At 32.8% G+C, this 22,583-nt stretch overlaps 3 protein-coding genes across 3 annotated transcripts; 2 read left to right on the top strand and 1 right to left on the bottom strand.

The window, feature by feature from the left end:
- Positions 1 to 6,336: 6,336 nt before the first annotated feature.
- LOC101264967 (putative homeobox-leucine zipper protein ATHB-51) lies at positions 6,337 to 9,579 on the top strand. Its single transcript, XM_004246854.5, has 3 exons — positions 6,337 to 6,755; positions 7,516 to 7,865; positions 9,054 to 9,579. Exons 1-3 carry the CDS (start codon positions 6,659 to 6,661, stop codon positions 9,330 to 9,332), a joined length of 726 nt encoding a protein of 241 aa, XP_004246902.1. The 5' UTR covers positions 6,337 to 6,658; the 3' UTR covers positions 9,333 to 9,579.
- A 970-nt stretch (positions 9,580 to 10,549) lies between these two features.
- LOC101249118 (large ribosomal subunit protein eL24) lies at positions 10,550 to 13,163 on the bottom strand. Its single transcript, XM_004246534.5, has 5 exons — positions 12,992 to 13,163; positions 11,610 to 11,685; positions 11,404 to 11,505; positions 10,990 to 11,138; positions 10,550 to 10,899 (listed from the first exon to the last, which is right to left on the bottom strand). The coding sequence occupies exons 1-5, from the start codon at positions 13,000 to 13,002 to the stop codon at positions 10,749 to 10,751; spliced, it is 489 nt and encodes a 162-aa protein (XP_004246582.1). The 5' UTR covers positions 13,003 to 13,163; the 3' UTR covers positions 10,550 to 10,748.
- Positions 13,164 to 14,569: 1,406 nt separating this feature from the next.
- On the top strand, positions 14,570 to 21,045 carry LOC101249399 (uncharacterized). The gene is made up of 4 exons (XM_004246535.5): positions 14,570 to 15,170; positions 16,136 to 17,098; positions 19,511 to 19,558; positions 19,646 to 21,045. The coding sequence occupies exons 1-4, from the start codon at positions 14,925 to 14,927 to the stop codon at positions 20,051 to 20,053; spliced, it is 1,665 nt and encodes a 554-aa protein (XP_004246583.1). The 5' UTR covers positions 14,570 to 14,924; the 3' UTR covers positions 20,054 to 21,045.
- The last annotated feature ends 1,538 nt before the right edge of the window (positions 21,046 to 22,583 follow it).

Below are 22,583 nucleotides of genomic sequence, written 5' to 3'. Positions count from 1 at the left end.
TCATTTTAGTTAATGGTTACATCGATAACCCAATAAGATTATATTTCAAAAAAAATACTATTTTACTTCTAATTACGTAACAATAACTTTAACATTTTACCAACCTTATTTCGTTAAGTTTAGTATTTCTTTCGTCCATAGACAATAAAACTAGCCTCTTCCTTTCCCTTGGACACTTTCTCGCTTCTCGACATAAATTAGTATTATCTTCTCTCTCCTCAATTTCAAATTTAATTAAAATAAAAACATATAGTTAATGTAATTTCCATAAATTTATTACACGAGCCTTTATAAGAAATTCGATCAATTCTCTCCTAAACAAAAAAGTTCAATTTATAAATTTGCATTGCACTTCTATTTCGATTTTATAATCATCGTATTTATATGGTTATATAAGTATCTTCTTATCGATTAAATTGATATCAAACTATTATGATACACATCTAACAAATTAAAAATTGATAAATCAAATAAAATCAAATCGATCCATACGTATCACTAAAACCAAAAAGGTATAAAAAAAATCAAATATATTTTGTACTGCAAGTTCATTTATTATAGAAGACCTACCCATTGGCCTTTAAGCAGCATCAGCAGAAGAATTTATTACCCTTATTATTTATTATTAACCACTACTATACCTCGTTATTTACCATATTTCTGATACATTTACACCTTTTTTTTTTCTCATCAATGTCCCCTTTTATCAATTTTTTATTTTCCTAAGGCATGACTAATCGCGAGAAATAAGCGGATTGAATTGAATTTAATCGAGTTAATATAGATAAAGTAAGTAAAATAGGTCATTATATAATTTGGTTTATGTCACGATCCAAATCCGGGCCGCGACTGGCACCCACACTTTCCCTCCTATGTGAGCGAACCAACCAATCTAAACCTTAACGTTTCAATATAATATAACCAGAAAGTAATGCGGAAGACTTAAACTCATTAATAAAATCAATAACTATTATTATCCCAAAAATCTGGAAGTCATCATCACAAGAACATCTATGATCAAATTACTAGACTAAGAGTATTCTAAAAGCTAAAACAAGTAAAAGCTAGTCCATGCCGGAACTTCAAGGCATCAAGACATGAGGAAGAAGATCCAATCCAAGCTAGAAGCATTAGCTCACCCTGAAGATCCGATGTGACGAAGACTGACTAGAGTTGCGGTTGAGTTGAAGACGATGGCACGTTTGCTGCACTCCACAATTAACAAAGAAGGAAACATAAAAGTAGGGGTCAGTACAAAACACGGGTACTGACTAGATATCATCGGCCAACTCAAAATAAAAAACAGTATATACCAGATAATATCATAAAATCAACTAATATCCTTAGCATGCAGCATTTACAGTTACCATAACCCTTGGTTACAACACCAAGCACATCAATGAGGACTCACGCCTCCTCATCATACTCATTTGGGAATTAGGTTCATTAGATTTGAATATATTATCATCTTTCAAGACTCATTATCTTTATTCCCCTCGTGTCGGTACGTGACACTCCGCTCCTCAATATACTATCCTGGTGTCGGAACGTGACACCCGATCCATATTCTATCCTGGTACCGGAACGTGGAAACCGATCCATATACTATCCTGGTGTCGGAACGTGACACTCCGATCCTCATATACTATCCTGGTACCGGAACGTGGCACCCGATCCATATACTATCCTGGTGTCAGAACGTGACACTCCGATCCTCATATACTATCCTGGTACCGGAACGTGGCACCCGATCCATATACTATCCTGGTGTCGGAACGTGACACCCGATCCATATATTCTATCCTGGTACCGGAACGTGGCACCTGATCCCCTAATCTCACCACTTTCGTTCATCAAGCCTTCTTTTATACCAAGGCATCATCATTAACAAAGTAGATTAGGGTTTCTTTTCAAGATTTGGGATTCAATAGCTTCATCATGCTTATTTATTCACAATTACATAATCTCATCATTCATGCAAGCATACAATTAAGCATATAGAAGGTTTACAATACTACTAACACATATCATTCGCTATTAAGAGTTTACTACGAATAGCATGAAAACCATAACCTACCTCCACCGAAGAATTGCGATCAACAAACTATCTTCTCAAAATCCTTGCTATCCCCTTCGTTTCTCTCTCTCTCTACTCGTTCTCTTTCTTTTTCTGTCTCTCTTTGTCCTTTCTTATTTTTCTTATTCCAACCCTCTTTCTTTTACCCTAATTAGTATATAATTAAGAATAAAAGATGGCAATAATACCCCACTAATTAACTTAGGGTTACCTCTTTTAACCCCCAAAAATTTGAGTTATTAATATAAACCCACGAACTTTATAATTAAGGCAAGAATAGTCAAAAACGTCCCTTAAAACTTAACCAGAAATCCGACTCCAACTGGGATTACGCAAACTGTGACGGGCCGTCGTGGGGTCTGTCGCTTCTGCCAGTTTTTCCAGAATTGAAGTCTGCTACTCAAAACAACTAAACAGGTCGTTACAGTTTACAAATTTACTTGAATTGAGATGGATTATATGTTACTCTCTCTGTCCATAATTGTTTATCAGGGTAAGGTCATGTATTCTTTTGAAGAAAAATTTAAATATAAAGTGTGATTTGATTAATATAATCTTACTATATCAAGAATATCAAAAGTCTAGGTAACTTTTTAATTGATTAAAACGAAGTAATTATTAAGGAAAGAATTAGAAAAAATGATTAATTATTTCTTGATTGTTTAAATTGATAGTTAATTTTAAATATCTATTTTTAGTATAACTGACAAACAATTATAGACGGAGAATATAAATGGCATGTAAGGTGATTCACACGAATGTCTCTATTTTAAGATGGTCTTTTTAACTCTTTGAGTTATAAAAGAAAAGAATAAATTTATAAATCAAAGAATAGGTAAATAAGACATTTTTATTAAATGAAAAGTAAGGATAAAAATTAAAGACTATCGATTTAAAGGGTAAAAATTAAACGTTATTTTGAAATAGAGCAAACTTGTTACATGCAATGACGGAGCAGGATTTTTACTGAGTTATAAATTTTGAAAAATCAAAGTTAATGAATTTTTGATAAATTAGTTATCCATATTATGTGAATTTTCTAAGATAAGTATGCGTTTATGTTAAAGCTAATGAATTTTGTCGAATTCATAACTAAAATAGTAGTTTCGTTATATTTTTTTTAGTCGCGACTCCTTTGCCACTAAATTAGGATAATTTTCTCCTCAAAAAGTGACTCCTTTACTACTACGCTAGAATAATCTATTCTTATGTTAAGAACATACATAATCGTAAAAATTATAATTTGTCTTATTGATACAGACATACGACATAATTTTCTAATGAACGAAATTCAAAATTGAACCTCTTGCCTCCCTTTAGCTCCGCCCCCTAGAGAGACATTATTTGTCTCTTGCTAATATTGTTTTTTTTTCGTGGGCTTTAATTGAACTTTCCTAAGAAAAAAGATCACATTTTTATAATCGCGACCCCCATGCTACTACATTAGCTCCTTAAAAAGCGACTCCTTTACTATTACACTACCATAATCTATTCTTATGTCGAGAAAAACTCAATAATCCATACTTAACCGTAAAAATTACGATTTGTCTCATTTATACAGACATACAATATAATTTTTTAACAAATGAAATTCAAAATTAAACCACTTGCCCCCCTTTAGCTCCGTCCCCCTAGAGAGACATTATTTGTCTCTTGCTAATAATATTTTTTTCTGTGGACTTTAATTAAACTTTTCTAACCAAAAAAAATCACATTTTTTTAATCGCGACCTTTGTTACTATATTAGCTCCTTAAAATGTGACGCTTTTACTACTACACTAGAAACTCAATAGTCCATACATAACCGTAAAATTTACGATTTTGTCTTATTGACACAGACATACAGTATAATTTTCTAACAAATGAAATTCAAAATTAAACCTCTTGCCTCCCTGTAGCTCCGTCCCCCTAGAGAGACATTATTTGTCTCCTGCTAATACTATTTCTTTTCTATGGACTTTAATCGAATTTTTCTAACAAAAAAAATCACATTTTTGTAATTGCTACTACATTATCTCCTTAAAACGCGATTCCTTTACTACTACACTAGAAACTCAATAGTCCATACATAATCGTAAAAATTATGATTTGTCTTATTAACGCAGACATACAATATAATTTTCTAATGAACGAAATTCAAAATTGAATCCTTTGCCTCCTTGTAGCTCCGCCCCCCACCCCACCCCCTTGAGAGACATTATTTGTCTCTTGCTAATATTTTTTTTTTGTTGGACTTTAACCTCATGATCTTCTTACAAATAGACAGAAAAGAGTACTCAATATTGGTGCATATAGAAGAAACACAAGTACTAAGAAGTAGTAGTACTAAAGATGAAGAAGAAAGTTGTTAATTTTGTCAGAAAGTTTAAAAAAAAAGAAGACAATAGGCGTGAAAATAGCTAAGGCATCTTGTCTCTTCTTTTTTTTAGGCCTTTTAGGGGACCACATAGGGGGACTTAATATATCGGATTTAGAGTCCGATTAATTTAAATTTGTGTCGAAAATTTCTCATTTTAAGATTAGAGATCTCTAAACCCACTCTTCATATTAAGACAATCTTATATCCATAACGAAAACTCAAGACCTACTTATCATACCTCTAGATCGTGACATTTGATATAACGTTTTTGTATTGGCTTCCGATTAACATTACTACCATTAAAGAATAATTCAGTTTTTACTCAAAGATGAGTGATGAATACATTATTTGTATTAAGAAAATATATCATATATTATACATAATAAAATAAAATAAAAATTATACATACATGTATGAGATTTTCAATTGAAGAATTCTATAAACTTTTCCTACAAATCTAGTTATTATAATATTAACTCAAAATTATTATAAAAATCATTAAATTTTAAAATCTAAATCTACTTCCTATTAATTAACTTCTTTTACCACTTCACTTGATGAAGTAGCATTTTTTTAATTATTATTTCATATAGGATTAAATAATCTCAATAACTCCTAGCTAGTTAATGAAGGAAGTGCATATATTATGGTCTTTAATTAAATATATATACCATTGGAGTTAATTTTTTTTCTGTTGAAATTTAACACTAAATTAAATCCCAATTAATTAATCTCTATAGTACACCCACTCAAGGTCCCAAAAAATATTAACAGCACTAAATTAAATCCCTAATAAAATATATGGAGTAGATTTTTTCACCCCATATATGATTTTAAATCTCAATCAATAACTCCTAGCTAAGTTAATAAAGAATGCACATATTTATGGTTCTTTAAATATACATCAATGGAGTCCAAATTCTCCTTTTGAAATTTAACACTAATAAAATTCCCCAATTAATTAACAGCTTAAGTTAATTTATAGGTAAAAAAAAACAAGGAAATTTATAATCTTAAAAATAAGGTAAATTAATCGGTATAATTGATCAAAATAATATCTAGGGTAAGAAAATCTCTTGTATCAGTGTTGTATATGACTTAAACTCATTCATATAATAATCTGTATTTCTGTGTAAGAAATATTCACACTATCATATGCATATATACACACGGCACTTTGTCTCATTTTACGTGATTTTTTTTCCGTTATGTCTCAAAAAGAATATCACTTTTTTTTTAAAAAAAAAATTCCACCCGATGCTCGATAACCAACATTGAAGCTCGACTAAATTTGGATTCGTACCGGAAAGTTTCATATTGGAAGGTAAAACACTCATAACAAAGACGACTACGTACTGAAAGAGCACAAATCCGAGACCTCTTGATTAAGGACGAAATAGTACTTACTACTCCACTAAAACCCTTATTGATAAAAGAATATTACGTTACTATAATTAAAAACAATTTAACTTTAAAATTCCTCTTTTACCCTTGATTAAAATGATTTTCAGCCACGCAAATATTCAAGAATTATTTTAGACCATAAGTTTCCAAAAATCTTTTTTTTTCTTAATTACCGTATCAAGTAAAACAATACCACATAAAATGAAATAGAGAGAATAATTTTTATAATCTGTTTAATTTTATATTATTTCAAGATTACAAATCACATATTTCTTTAGATTAACATCCTCATAGTGTAAAAAAAAAAATCTTTATACTAAATCATTATAAATATGTATAAAAAAAATATTTTTTTAATAATTAATATCACTATTGTACCCTCACCCACCCAAGGTCCCAAAAAAAGAACATCCAAGAACCAAAAGAGGGAGTGGTATTTATGAGTTGCTCCAAAAAGTGAAGCATATATAGAGCCCTCACAAGGTCTTTATACTCTAACTATCTCTTTCACAAATTGACATTATTTCTACAAAGTGTAGTAAACTCTCCCTACAACATCTTCTTATCATTTTTTCACTTTTGTTTCTTCAAAAAAAACCAAAAAAAGTTTCCAAAACTTTATCAATAAGACAAAACCATAAAAAAGAAAAAAAAAAACCTTTTTTTTAAAAATTTTGTTTTATTATTTTTTTAAAGTGGTCCATTGTTTTGAGTACTAGAAAAAGAAAAAAAAAGGAGTATTTATCAATATATTGAAGGGGATAGAATTTTGTGTGTTTTCTTGAAATTTTGCCTTGTTTAGAAAGAAGAAAAAAATTATGGATTGGAATGGAAATATTAGACCTTTTGTTTCAAGACAAGTTATTGATAATTCTCTCAATTTTCTCTACAACTACAATTATGACCAATATCCAGGTAAATATATTACAAAAAAATAGCAATTTTATTTATTTATTTATTCATATACTATTTATCCTTATTGATACTTTTTTTATTAAAAAAAAGTTTTACTTGATTTAGATATTTTTGCTTTTCATTTAATTTTGAAGCATGTTTATAGAACTTTGTCATAAAAAAATGTATTTTTTTGTTGGGATAAGGTGTGGAGGTGTTAGTTGTAATTACCAATTTTTCCAGCCTCATGATTGACTATTTCAAAAAAAAATAAAAAAATATGACAATACTATTATAATGTTTCAAGGATTAAGAAAGCTATGTACAATATAATGAATTTAGTGTAATTTGATATGTTATAGTATGTCTAATTTATTCTAAAAAGTTATTAAAAATCAAGAGAGGTTATAGTGGTCGGTAAATACTTTCTTATTCTTAATCGGCTATTTTGTGTTTGAGTCATGAAACTTCGATAGGGAATATGTTATAGCATGTTTAGTTTATTCTAAAAGTTATTAAAAATCAAGAGAGGTTATTAGCGGCTGGTAAATACTTCTTTATTCTTAATCAGCGGTCTTGTGTGTTTGAGTCACGAAACTTCGATAGGGAGGTAGAACTTCTAAACACGAATTTCAATCAGTCGGATGAAAATTATCCTAAGAAAAATATAATGTTATCTAATGGAGTTACTTGCGGTTACCATTTAAGTCCATACATTATATTTTGAAATTAATATCAGTGCGTAAAACTTAAACACGTATTTATTTTTGTGAATTTGAAGGTATTGAAATGAAGCATGCAATGCAAACACAACATGGTGGAGTACAAGTCCCAACAATGGACAACAACAACAACAACTTTGTACTCAATCAACATCAATTGGACAAGAAGAAAAGGTTGTCAAGTGATCAATTAGAGTCACTTGAGAATAGTTTTCAAGAAGAGATAAAACTTGATCCAGACAGGAAAATGAAATTGGCTAAAGAACTTGGATTACAACCAAGACAAATTGCTGTTTGGTTCCAAAATAGAAGAGCTAGATGGAAGGCTAAACAACTTGAAAGACTCTATGATTCACTTAAACAAGACTATGATGTTGTCTCAAGGGAAAAACAAAAGCTTCAAGATGAGGTAGACAATTCTTTCTCCATTTAATTTCTTTTATATCCATGCAATTCATGCACATGTTCTCACCGTTTACGACAAATTTTAAAGTGACAGAAAATCACAGGAAAAAAAAAACAAACATAACCTTATTAATAAATATACAGGTACAATTCTGTTATTCCCTTGATTCGGGGTCGTCAGTGGAGTATTTCTCGAACTAGGTTGATTTGGATTTGATCTCTTTATAAATTATCCATGAATTTGTAGAATGATTGTGATGCATTTCTAAGGGTTTACGGTTAAGTAACCTCCGAAAATCCTAATTGAAACTGAGGACACCTTGTAGAATATCAACTCGAATTGAACATGTCTTGTAGAGTCTCACAAAATTTTAATGTTTAAGATGAACTATACATTTAATGGATTTAAATCATTGAATTCATTGATATATATATATATAATTAAGTATGGAGACAACTTTTACTTCAGTAGTCCACATCATTATTATAAAGCAAGGTGGGTTTAATTGAATGCAAATAAATAAATATTAAAATAAATTTATGTGTTCCCTAATAAAACCTTGTAATAGAAATTGAAATTGACACATCATACAACATTGTTCCCTATTCCCTTTTCCTTTTTTTTTTTAATTAATAAAAAATTATTCTCTCTCATACAGTTTAAATTATAAAAAAATATGTAAAGACAATTATATGAGTGAAATATAAAATAAAATTTAAAAAAACACAACAAAAGTTTCAAAAAGTGTCAATAATATTATTGTTGCTACTGTTCTTTTCTCCATTGTTTTCAACATAGCTTTATCACTGTTATATTCAATTTTATATGTGTTACTTGAGCTGATTGTCTATTGAAAACAACCTTTGTACCTCTAAAAATGTAAAATAAAGACAGTGTGTACTCCGTACATTCTAGGGCGGATATAGGGGTCCGATTCACCCGATCACTCTCAATAAAAAAAATTACATAGTATATATATGACGTATTATTTTTGTATTATCTATGTATACAAATTTTGAATTCCTTGAACATAAGACTAGGAATTGACTCAATGGTTTAAAAATAAACTATTATTTTTAGACTCCACTTGTATAATTACACTGTATATATTACTATTATTGTTATATTATATGAAATCCGTTACACTGTCAGTGTATAGAAGTTAAACTCATTTTTTTTTTCTCTTGATAGGTATTGGCATTAAGAGCAATTTTGAAGGAACAAGCCACAAAGAAACAAGTAAATTCCACAGTTTACACTGAAATATCAGGTGAAGAAACAGTCGAAAGCACATCAATGCCAAGTTCAAACAAGACAATTACAAGAGGAGTTACTATAAGTAACCATCAAAATAATAATATTAATAATAATAATAATATTGCTGAATGTAGCTATGTTTTTAATAATGTTGTAGATGGGCTTAACCCAGTGATGCCACCTTATTGGGCCACATTGCCAACATATCCATGAAGTGAGATTAATTTTAACTTAATTGTGCTACATCTAATTAATTTGTTAGGTTTAGTTTTATCTTTAATTAACACCTAAAACAGATTAATTAGAAATTGAGAATAGAGTTGTAGCAGAGTTTAGTTTGATTATTTGATGTTATATTTCAGATTAGGAGTGTTAAGTGGTTTTTATTAGTTTGAAATTTGTAAGGTTGTACTACTGTTTTGTTGTATTGACATTAATATCATCGGGTTTTTTTTCCTTACTTCTTCTGTCTCAATTTATTTGATACTTTTTTTTTTGTTTTTCGAGAGTCAAACGGCTTAAATTTGACCAAAACTTTGTGCGTGAAATCTACGAATCTTTTGAAATACTTCGTAAAATGTATTATAAGTCACAATAATTAAGAATTCAAAATAATTAAAATATATATGATAAATTTATGATCAAAGATAAATTTATTTGAATCTCGAAATTTAAAGTGTCATGACAAATGGAATATATAGTATGGAACGGATAGTGTTTAATTAATGTTGTTAGTTATAATACTTTGCAAATTTTGAATTTTGATTGAAATAAAATATTCCACGGATAGTCGTTGTCGAGGCATCAATTATAATTATATGAATTTGTAAAGACCTGAATGAAATAAGTAAAAGAAATATATTCGATCAACGAAAAGAAAGAGTGCCTTCACCAAACTTGGCAAGCCTCATGTTTCCTTCTAAACAAATTGAACTCTCTTCTAAAATACTCGTCATGTTTTGATTATCAAGAGTCAATTAAATTATTCTCGAAAGCTAAATGAAATAAAGTAATATTTTAAAAAATCAATGCAATCTATTTGATATACAATTATACATCTTGACACAAAATTTGTGTTTCTACTTTGCTCTTCAGTCTCCCATCATTCTTCTCCATGTATGTAACTTGGATACATACTTGAACTTAGGTGTAACATTTTACTTCTTTCTAAAAAATATAGATAGTAAGGTACAACAATTTACATCGAAAACGAGAGGTCTCTGGTTCAAGTCCAAAATTTTCGTAGCTACACTATGAAAGTAGAAAAGAAGTGCACTTCCACAATAATGGAAAGACGTAACACTAAATTAATCGAACTTCAAAACAAATGCTTTTCCTTTGTGCTTTTTTTTACCTAAAATGCCTCACAATAAGCAATAGGGATATACTATAGGCAAATACTACCATCAATATAATGCAAGGAAGATGCATTTCTCATAAAGGAACAAGATTGTAATTATCATAACATAATGAAAGTAAAGCAATCTGGATATTTGAAAACAAGGCAAAAATTCAGAAATATATTGTTTCAGAGTGCGCGCTAAACGCTGGTGGATCAGAACATAGCTACACTCAATCAAGATGCAAAATCACTCTAGGCGCTACCTAGCGAACAACATAAACAATAGCTTAACGTTTTCCACCACCGCCGCCGAGCTTAGGGCCTTTTGATCCTCCCTTCGACACATTACCCTTACCGGCTTTCTGTGACTTAGCCACCACCTCTGCCTTCTTGGCCTTCTTTTCGTCCTTTGTTTTCTTGATTCTTTCTTTGATTTCACTGCAGAAACCAAACAAACAAACTAATCAGTCTCCCATTTCAAAAGATGCACAAAGCCACATTGGCAATATAAGCTTAGTTAATACGCACCGAAGAGCAGCCTCCCTGGCAGCATCTCGAACTTCTGGCCTTTCAGCTCTCTTCTTCTGGATTACCTCCAAGGTTGCACCCACAATGGACCTAGAGTATGGTTTCTTTGTGGTACGTCTCCTCTTCTTAACAGCTTCTTGTGCAATATCCTAATGTTATTGAGCACACGCACAAAAGAAAAACAAATTAAAATAGGCAATAGTGCATATGAAATGGCAAAACATAAAAGCAGTATAATCTGATAAAACATTTTTCCTCAATAAACGACGTAAAACAAAGTAAATCTCAGTGTACAACTTCACATCACAAAGTTATATCGTTCTATGTTTGGAATGCTAGTGGAAAATATTCGAAGTGGAAAGCAGACATTAAGTTCAGAAAACGAAGCTTGTAAATGCTTTTTTCCAGACTCACCTTCTTGTGCTGCTTCCTGTACATGGCAGTCCATGTAAGCTTGGAAGGTTTCAGGCGGTTGTGGAAGTAATGTTTGCACTTTGAGTTGACAAATAGGAACACCTACAAGGACCAGAAAATACTATAAGCAATCACGACTTTGCGTCCTATAATCAGTAGACAAATCACGTTAACTACCGTCTGCAAGAAATGGGTTTTCATGTTACCTGAGAATCTGATCGAATAAATCTGATGCCCCTCCCAGGATATATCTTGGCACCGCTGAAACGGCAAAGTTCTGTCCTGCAATAGAAGTAAGAATAAAAGTAATGAGTCATCACTTACAATGCTTCAAAGCAACCAGGGCAAACCAAATGTAAAGGCATGTCGGCAATAACACAAGAAAGAGGTAACTCCTCAAATAGAACAAATGACTAGCTGAACCATTACAAATTCAGCCGACAAGTACCTCCCCCGTTAAGGCAGTTCATAAATCATCTGTTCTTGTTATTATCAGTGATATATATCATAGGTAGTGTACACATTTTTCAGATAGTGTAAAGCTGAATCAGTTGTAATCATTGTAAATCGTGAAAATATTGAACAATTCTTAGAAATAATATACAGGCAAGCAATGTAGAAAAAACATGTTAAGACTTGAGATTAAGCTATCTTAACATTAATCAGAGAAACAATACTCAGTTACATCAAATTTAATCTCTGTGGGAATCAATATAGAAGGACAAAACCTTTACAGTAACAATTTACCAATGTGCTCCTCTTCTCATCCATTTTCTCCCCTCTCATATTAATTATGCATTAATCAATCAAAATAACTAAAACCCCAAAAACCGAAGCACAAGATCCAAGAGAAGTGAAGTTACAATTTACCAATAGAGGGGTTTCAACTACGTTACTTGGACCTTCCAAAAATGTTGACAACCACATGTAGGATCCTCCAAAACACACAAACAATCAAACACAAGAACCAAGAAGAGTGAAGCTACATTTCACCAATAGAGGGATTTCAACTATGTTACTTCAACTTTCCAAAAATACTGACACCCCAATGTTGGATCATCAAAAAACCCACCACTTTCGTAAGATCCAATACACACCCAAGCATAATTTAAACGAGTCCGAGCTGCATAAAGATTCAAGAACAGCTTTTCCTACTGCAATAGACTCCAATCTAACCTACACCTGTTCATAAATCTCCCAAGGATGATGAACAGAATAAAGATTTGATCTTTAACCATTTTTCGTGTAGTAAAAATCCCACACACACTCAGCAGTACTGTCCAAGAGTCCAAACAACACAAGGCTTCACGAACATCTTTACCTCCTACAACACACTCCAATCTACACTACACATGACCATAAATCACCCAAAAACAATAGCAAAATCAATAAAGATTCGATTTTTGACCATTTCTCACGTACTAAAAACTCAAATTAGCAAAACCCAGAGAGGATCAACCTCAAAACACTTCAGATTCACTTCTATGAAAATGGTAAATTAAACTCTCTACCAATACAATTATCAAATGGGGTTTCTCCAAAATACTAAAATTATTGAAAATTACAACATAGAGATAAGATAACTTACTTTAGCACCATGTCTGATGTTGTTGTTGTTGCTGCGGCGAGCTCCTCCTCCGGTGCTGTACTTCAATGGAAGAAAATAAAACCCTAGTGAGACTTTAACTTTATATATTGGGGATTTGTTAGGTTTTTTTAAGGCCCAAAAGACTATTTGATCTACTATTCAAGCCCAACTTAATGGGCCTCAATATGGGCTTGTTTACATTCCATTTTTAACCTTCGGAAATTGCCTTTTAGAATAACGTTACATTCAAATCTAATTCATATATCGTTCAATCTTATAATAATCCTAACATACTCAGTGTAGTTCGATATTTGACGTTCAAAAAAAGATAGTATGTACAACCTTACCCTTACCCTTGTGTAATAGGGAGGTTGTTTTCGATAGAACAAAACACGATAGAAAGAAAAATAATGCTCGTAAAATAACAAGATAAACAGAGCAAATGTAACAATATATAGTAATAAAAATCGAAAAAAATAAGATACTATGTCAATACGCAACAATACAACTAAATAAAGGTTATTTGACGTTTGCAATAAATTTTGGAATACAATATAATATTTTCTTGTATGTGATTTGCGCAAAAGTCTATGAAGAAATCTTTGATAAATTGCGTAAACTACGGTAGACAAGTTTAGATAATATTTATGAAATGTTGATGTATATTATTAAATCGATACAAACTTTAAATATTAGCTACAGATTTAAAATGATATATAATTATTTTTGTGAAACAATAAAGTTAAGCTTCATCGTCAACCCTCATTAAAAATCTCTTTTGAATTTAGTATATTAATACTAGTAAAGGTATTGTATAAGAATAAATATAAATTGAATTATTCATCAAAAACATATAAATATTGAAATCATATTGGATTAAATAACTTAATCTTATCATTTAGATTATTGTGACAAGGACAAAATTGACAACTGATATATAATACATTGAAGCATAATGAGTCATCTTAAACTTGGTCTAAGTTGAGTGAAATAACATTAAAATTGCCAATGTCTTTTTCTATGGTTAAATTAGGGATCAAGTGATCAGTTATTTTTTGATTTTTAAATGAAAAATTAAGATAAATAAAAATGAACGAAAATTATTTCATATTAGTTTTTGAATATCTAAATTTTTTATTTAAAATATCAAATTAACATAATCTAATTTAATTTTGAAATTTTGACAAATTAATTTTAAAAAATCACAATATCACAAATAAAAGTGAAAGAATAGAGTAATATATTATAAAATTTATTATATTTAAAAAATTCGTATCAAAGTTAAAAAGAGAAGTATTAAAAACACTTAGAAGGAGTTTGAAACCACTTATTATGTTTTTGTGACAAATCGAGAGTGATCAGAGTGTATCTATGTATAGTCAATTCGTGAGATGAATGATTTAAAGTTATCAATCATTCAATCGGTGAAACTAATAATTTACGTCAAATTGCGGTGTCTATAGTATAGTCAATTCGTGAGATGAATGATTTAAAGTTATCAATCATTCAATCGGTGAAACTAATAATTTACGTCAAATTGCGGTGTCTAAATGTAGGTAAAGGACAGATGGAAAAACTATTGACATGTTATTATGGAAGAAGTAACAGAGGAATGAGAGTAAAGAATTCAGTGGTATACATGTGGAACAAGTCCACAAGCAAACGAATGGAGGAGTAGACAGCTTCACCTGCTTCCTCGTCGTTATCTCTATCATCTCTTTCCTCCGTTCACTCACATTCACAAAATCCCCATGTCCTGTTTGAACTCCAAGAAGAAAACCCCAAGTTTTTACAGTGAATTAATCAGTTAATACCTCAAAAAAAGAGGATTTTATAGAGCTTTGGAGTGAACTGTGGACACCATTTGGTTCAGAAAGAGGAAAAATTGATTCTTTTCATAGACCCAATTTACAGAATTCAATTTGGGGGGGAAATGGAGGGGTTTAATCAAGAACGGCGGGTGAATGCTGCGGCGGCGGAGGTGGTGGAGGAGGTGGAGGTGGAGGAGAGTAGTGATGATTGTAGTTCGGAGGATGAAGGTACTGATGATTACAGGAGGGGAGGTTATCATGCTGTTCGAATAGGTGATAGTTTTAATGGAGGTAGATATGTGGTACAGAGTAAGCTTGGTTGGGGTCATTTCTCTACTGTTTGGTTGGCTTGGGATACTCTATTGTCTGTAAGTTTTCTGATGAGACACCTTTTCGGGAATAGCTTACACGCACTTCGACTAATTTCATGTTACTTGTTGTGACACCTAGTGGTTTCTTTTTGGGTTTGAAGCTGGGAACTGAACCTGATGAACCTTTTGTTTTGTAATCATCTTTGGCCTTAGTTTAGAGCAAACCATTTCATGTGATTTTTCATAATCTGCTAGTTTTAGGATGGTGGGTGATCAATGATTGGTGTTTTTTGTGCTCCGATCATTGCATTATTTTGTTGTTGTTATTGTGTCTCCTGGTTGTTGTGTAGTGCTCGTTATGTCGTTCTTGTTATTGCTCTCGTGTTTGTATCCCCTCCTTTTTCAAACTGTGGGGCATGCCTTATTTGAGTCGAGGGTTTATCAACCTCTCTATCTCTATGAGGTAGGGGTAAGGTACTCTGCGTACACTCTACCTTAGGCCTCAGACCCCATTTGTGGGATTACACTGGAAATGTTGTGGTTTATATTGTATATTGTGATTTTGATGTGTGATATATGATGGAGAAAAAAGGTTGAATCTTTAGGTTGCTTATCAAGTTTTTAGCAGTTAGTTTCTTTTAAATGAGCTTAAATGTTATACATCTTCAAGATAATCATCATGATAATAATCATAGTTGAATACAAGTGGTTTCTATCGAAAACAAACTCTCTAGCCTACCAAGGTAAGGTAAGGTCTGTGCGCCCCACCCTCCCCATACCCCACCTGTGAGGTGGTTGTTAGTGGACTTCAAGTGGTTTGCGGCAGTTGATGTAGGAGTAAAATGTTTTTGGCCTAGTTTAACTAATTGTGCATAACTGCATAAAGAGGGATGCCTGCTCAAACCTCTGTAATAACTGATGAATAAGAATTCGGATTAGAATTCTGAGTTGGTAGTAATTTTAGTTTGTAACTCTCACCGAGATGTAAGAAGTTGATGTGTATATTTTTGTTAATGATGCAGCGATTTGTGGCATTGAAAGTGCAAAAGAGTGCTCAGCATTACACGGAAGCAGCGATGGATGAGATCACTATTCTAAAACAGATTGCAGAATGCGATCAGGATGATAAAAAATGTGTTGTGAAGTTACTGGATAATTTTAAGCACTCAGGTCCAAATGGGCAACATGTGTGTATGGTTTTTGAGTATTTGGGTGACAATCTCTTGACACTTCTTAAATATACTGATTATCATGGACTGCCTATTCATATGGTTAAAGAGCTCTGTTATCATGTTCTAGTGGGATTGGATTATTTGCATAGACAGCTTTCGATCATACACACCGATTTGAAACCCGAGAACGTACTTCTCTGTTCCACAATAGATCCATCTAAGGATCCCCGAAAATCTGGAACACCTCTTATACTTTCTAGTCATAAGGATATAACCACGCTGGATGGCGGGTCTGTGAAGGGTTATGTAACATCAAATGGAAATTTGACGAAGAACCACAATAAGAAGATTAGACGAAAGGCCAAACAAGCAGCTCAATGTTTTGTGGGAAAAGAATCTTCTCTCGGGACTAAGGGTGGACAAGATAGCTCAGCTTCTGCGGAGTCATCTGTCAGTGCAAAATCAAATTCGGATATGTTGAATAGTTCTAATAGAATGTCAAATGCTGATACTGCAAAAGGCAGCGGGAAAGAATATGAGGGTCCTAAGAGAGGCAGTCGTTCTACAAGGAGGAAGCTATTGGAGGCAGTCGACCTTAAATGCAAAGTTGTTGACTTTGGCAGTGCTTGTTGGACATACAAACAGTTCACGGATGATATTCAAACTAGACAGTACAGGTGTCCTGAAGTTATCCTTGGATCAAAATATTCAACCTCAGCAGATCTTTGGTCCTTCGCTTGCATTTGTTTTGAGCTTGCAACTGGCGATGTGTTATTTGATCCTCACAGTGGTGATAACTTTGACAGAGATGAGGTATAGGTGCATTACTGCATTACTACTTATTTTCTGGTTGGTTTGCTTAATGTTATTGTTGCAAATTTGCATACCTTGAGAGAGAATTTGTGTCGACTTTGATATTGAGTGATTTCTCTTTAAGGTGGTTCAACGCATTATATTGTGGTTTGCTAAGTCTATGATGCCTCTGTTTATACTTTTTGTTCTCCTATTTCCTCAACCTTAACCACTTCTCATTCCGATTACTCATTCATAAACCTTTTTTCATTTCAAAATAGCAACACACTCCAAAAAAAAGTAAAGGATAAGCTTCCATTATAGAAGTGGTAGCTTCCCACCTCCCTCACGTTCACTCTAATTTCATTTTATAGCACGCCATGGGGACTTTCTTACAAAAGTACTCCAAGAACTCACGTGAACTTGACGAGAGAAGCAACTACTACCTCTCCATCAATGGAAACAGAAGCATCGACTACATAGAAGGCCCTTTAATCTTATCTTTAGCCTTGCGTTTTATTTTCCTTATAAGTAAAGATATGTCTAGTCTGGGAATGCTTTTGTTTCTTGTAACTTATCTGATTTTTTCCTCAAGCATGGTTATATAAAATTTCTGGGAGACTTCTAAGAAACTCGACCATCACATCACATACTTGGAGCACTAGTACTCATTTGCTTAATTCTACTTCATGGTATACGATGTTTTGACTTGAAACAAGATTCTCATTTAATTGGATTCTCAATTTTGCTAACGACCGATTGTCAACCATTTCGGTTTCATCCGATACTTTTAAGCAGATTTTATTTTTGAGATGGTCACACCTTACTCGATTTAGCCACCTCACTGACAGAGTATTTGAGCCAACCCAAACCTTTGTTATGTTGTGAATAAAGCGATGTTTTAGTGTCCCACTTCCTTGCTGATTATGCTATAAATTCTCTACTTCAAATCAAATTGCTGAACTAAGAGTTGCAACATAGTAGAAGTGGTTTTACTTGATGACACATTTATCTAATTTTTTTCTGTGATTGCTTTATTACTGTCAAATAAAAAGTCAACTTCTACTCAACAAGTCATCTCAACCTCAAAAGTTTCACTATTAGATTTTATAAGAAAATTTAATATAAGGATTCTAATGGTTGGTGTTGGAACACAGATCAGCAAATAGTCTCTCTTGATGACCAAATTTGTGAAGAGTAGGGAGAAGATTCGTATTCACACAGTGTTCAGATGTCGGAAGAACACAGTCTTCTACTCATCTGGGAATTATTATACCGCTTGTAGTCTATATAGTACCTTACAAGTACATGATTAACCTTTTTTATTTTTTGGATAACCGTGGTGTCTAGGCCAGCTCACGCACCTCGACTAATTCCACGGGGTACGTGTCACCTCTCACCCCACCAAGGCAGATTGGAAGAAATCACGTAATGTTTTATCTCTTTTGGGAATTGGACCTAAGATCTCATGGTGCTCACCTGCTTCATTGACTACTAGGTCATACCCTTGGGTGCCAAGTACACGATTAAGCTAGGGACAGTATATTCCAGTCCTTCTTGGTCTCTCCAAAATTCTACTACTTAAATTGTGGCGTGGACCTGTTCCTTTTCCTTCCGCTTTTCATACAGATCCATGTTAAGTTCAAAACGCACGTCTTTTGTTGATACTCTAGCAATCTTCTTTTATAGTTGGTCAATTGTGTGATTTAGGTGATCAACGGTTTATGTGAACAAATTGACCAAAAGAGTAGAAGATAAAGTGAAAACGTGGTTTTGCTATTTAAAATTTAGAGGACTAAAAGTACATACTGTTCTGACTTCTGAACACTATTTCCAATCTATTATTTTACTATTCTTCCATACCACGGTAAGTATCTTTCTCTTACGATGTCTTGGTTCTGTTTTTCACCAAAATGTTGATTATCATGTTAGTTATTCCACTCTTGATTGTCAATGCTTTTATTTGTTTCTGCGAAGTGAACCTTGTTAATTTGAACAGAATGCTGGATTCAAGTTTTAGTCACTGTTGAGAGAAATTAAACATATCTTGTGGAATTTCATATCCTCTTTGTTCGATGAACAAAGGGCTAGAATACTATTATGCACTTAGACAGATATTGAAAATACTTGTAGTTGCCAAGCAAGAAATGAGAGGTCTACATTTAAAGTTGTTGCAAATTCTCGCTTCAATTATGTTTTGCTATATTTTGACCTAATCTTTTGAACCAATCAATCAACTACATTTCATTGCCATGTTTGACGGGATCAGCTATATAAAAGAAGTATTCATCTTTGATAGACGATTTGTATGTCGGGACACTCCTTTATCCAGTGACCATAACATACATACTTGGTGAAGCAATGCAAGAAGAACATATTTTAACCTAATCTTTTATGGTTATAAAATTAAAAGGGGTAACCTAATCTTTGCAGGATCACTTAGCACTGATGATGGAGCTTATAGGAATGATGCCACGAAAAGTAAGAAAATTCATATAATCACTTCCAACTTTGAATTATGTTTTTTGTCCTTTTGTAGTTTTATAAAGTTTGCTATTTTGTTTCCAGATTGCCTTGGGTGGTCGTTATTCACGTGATTTATTCAATAGACATGGTGATTTGAGGCACATTAGACGGTTGCGCTTTTGGCCCTTAAAGAAGGTTCTAGTAGAGAAATATGAATTCAGCGAGCAAGACGCAAAGGACTTGTCTGATTTTCTGGTCCCAATACTTGATTTTGTCCCAGAGAAACGGCCTACTGCAGCTCAGTGCCTTCTTCACTCATGGATCAATGCAGGTCCACGACTGTTGGAACTTTCCTTGCCTGATGCACAATCTAAAGCCGTTGACGCTCTAAACTCTGACCAAACTAAGAAACAGAATGAAGAAGAGAGGGAGGTAATGGAGGTTGGAATTGGGAAAATAGCTATCAGCAAGAACATAAAAAATTTCAGAAGTTACTCAGTCAAATTCTGATACTTGGCAGTTTATAAGTTTTAACCTATGTTGCTCGGACTCTTCAAGATTGCCAATGGGTGCATGTCGGATCCCTCAAAAGTAGTGCATTTCTGGAAGATCCAACACAGACACGACAGCATTTTTGGAGAGTCCAAACAAACATAGGTTTTAACCACTTCGTCTCAAATAGATGTCCAAGAACATGCCCTTACAGCATCTTTCTCCAAGATGATGTTTGACAGCGTGCTCTACAATTCATTAGCATAAGGAACCATGTAACTCTTCTTGCCAAAAACAAGGGACCTACTACTTATCCTAGAGTTATCAGGTACGATAAAAGAGTCTCCTCTCTTTCTTGTCTCTCCAAGTTTCTAAGATTAAGTTGCACTTCCGCTATGCAATCATCTATCCCATGGTTACACAAATGAGTATACTACTAGGTAAATGTGAAAGTAAAAACGCGTGTCATGTGTATGTGGACCAATATAAAAGAGTCATCCCCCCTTTGTGTGTCTCTTCGAGTTTCTAGTACTAAGTAGCACTTCTGCTATTCAATCATCTTCTCATTGAATGAACTCCATGGCTTCACAAATGAAGATGTTACAAGGTAAATGTTTGTGTGTAGGGGACCAATATAAAAGAGTCATCCCCTCTTTGTGTGTCTCTTCGAGTTTCTACTACTAAGTATCATTTCTGCTATTCAATCATCTTGTCGTTGAACAAATGTCATGGTTCTACCACAAGGATACTATTAGGTAAATGTGCGTGTGAAAAGGTGTCCGCGGGGACCAAATCTATGAGCTGCTCCAGAACAAGCATGCAAGGACACTGCAGATTTTCGCGGTCCAGAGCTGAAAGCAATTTATCAATTCATTGGACCATATACAGGTAACTATCCAACTATAGCACACTTAGCTCTTGAATCCTTGTTATGTTTACATAAAATTCATAAATTATTTCGATACAAAGCTTATCGCGAGCATTTTTAATATAAAGTTTATTTGTTCACAGCTGTTCTGTTTTCTTGTTTGCACCATTTATTCAGTTCACACCTATCTGATTGCGCGATTTTATGTTTTTAAAAGAAAATCTTCCTTAGCCCTCTCTTCTTCCCGTTTGTTCAAGCCTTGAATCGAGTTGAAATCTATTGGTGTTATTAGTTAAAGCCTGATTCTAATTTAAAGTAGAGGTTGAAGCTACATAATATAGTAGATTAAAGAGGTGAAAATATATCTGAATCGTTAATTTCTTTTTACAAATTTCACATTTCAATTAAACTCCCATCACTTTCATTGACAAATTATAGATAATTTGAATAATAATAATTAAAAAAAGTGCAACTTTTTACGTATAGCAAACATAAAATTCGTATTTGTATGTTATAAAAAAGTTTGCATAATTCCGCTTCATAGCAAACATATATATGTATAATCTGCTATACATATACAATTGAAGCGAATTGTATAAAGCGAAGTGTATAAAACGAGAAAGAGAGAGACTTGGGCAGAGAATTGTATAAAACGAATTGTATAATTATAAGTGTATAGGGGCGATTTAATACAATTTGAATTTGTATAAAACGAGAAAGGAAGAAAGACAAAAAAGACTTGGGCAGGGAATATACAATTGAATCGAATTGTATAAAAGAGAAATTATATACAATTTGAATTTGTATAAAACGAGAAAGAGAGAAAGACAAAAGAGGCTTGGGCAGGAAAATACTTTATTGTACAATTATAAGTGTATAAGACGGAGATATATGTATTTGCATGTGTATATACAACTTTTTCTCGCTTTATACAATTAGAAACACAATTTATACAATTCTATTGTATAAAGCGAGAGAGGCGAGCGAGAGAGGGAGATTGGCGAGCGAAAATACGAGGGAAAGAGAGACTGACAAACAGTTTGTTATGGAACACAAATAAATCAAACGGTAACTACTATATTTATTTTATATTATTAGTTTGCCATTCAATACAATTATCCCTTACAAAAATATGTGAAACAATTGAAAGGATTGTTGTTGAACTACAAGCAATTAAGCCAAAATCCCTGACATGGGTTGTGGTACATTGGTGAGAGTGATTCACCCTTAACAAAATATTTCGAGTTTGAGCCCTGAATGTGGAGAAAATAATGTTGCGAGCGCCACCCCCATATGGGCTTGCAGTGCTCGATTTGAATTTAGTTTGAGCTCCAATATGGGCTTCGAATATCGGACAGAAAACCCCCCCAAAAAAAAAAGCCGAAATCATAATTATAATCATCATGGCTTTGAGGTTATCAATTAGAACTAATTGGCACTTAACAACATGATGTCAAGGGGTAGTTAATTAGTTAATTAGAACATTATTAATCTTGGAACCCACTTTAAGCAACAAAGTTGAAAATGTCATTTTTCTAGAGCAATCTTTCTGTTCATATGTCAACATTGCCTTAATTAATGAATCTCATGGTCCATATATATGTGTATATGTTCAATTATCACATAAAATACTATTTTTTTTTACTAAATATATTCTTTCCACTAAGTGGCAAAACAAAG

This window comes from Solanum lycopersicum, chromosome 9, assembly GCF_036512215.1.
Source record: "Solanum lycopersicum chromosome 9, SLM_r2.1".
Lineage (NCBI taxonomy): Eukaryota > Viridiplantae > Streptophyta > Magnoliopsida > Solanales > Solanaceae > Solanum > Solanum lycopersicum.
The sequence above is the reverse complement of the archived record's forward strand: the minus strand, read 5'-3'. Positions and strand labels throughout refer to the sequence as shown.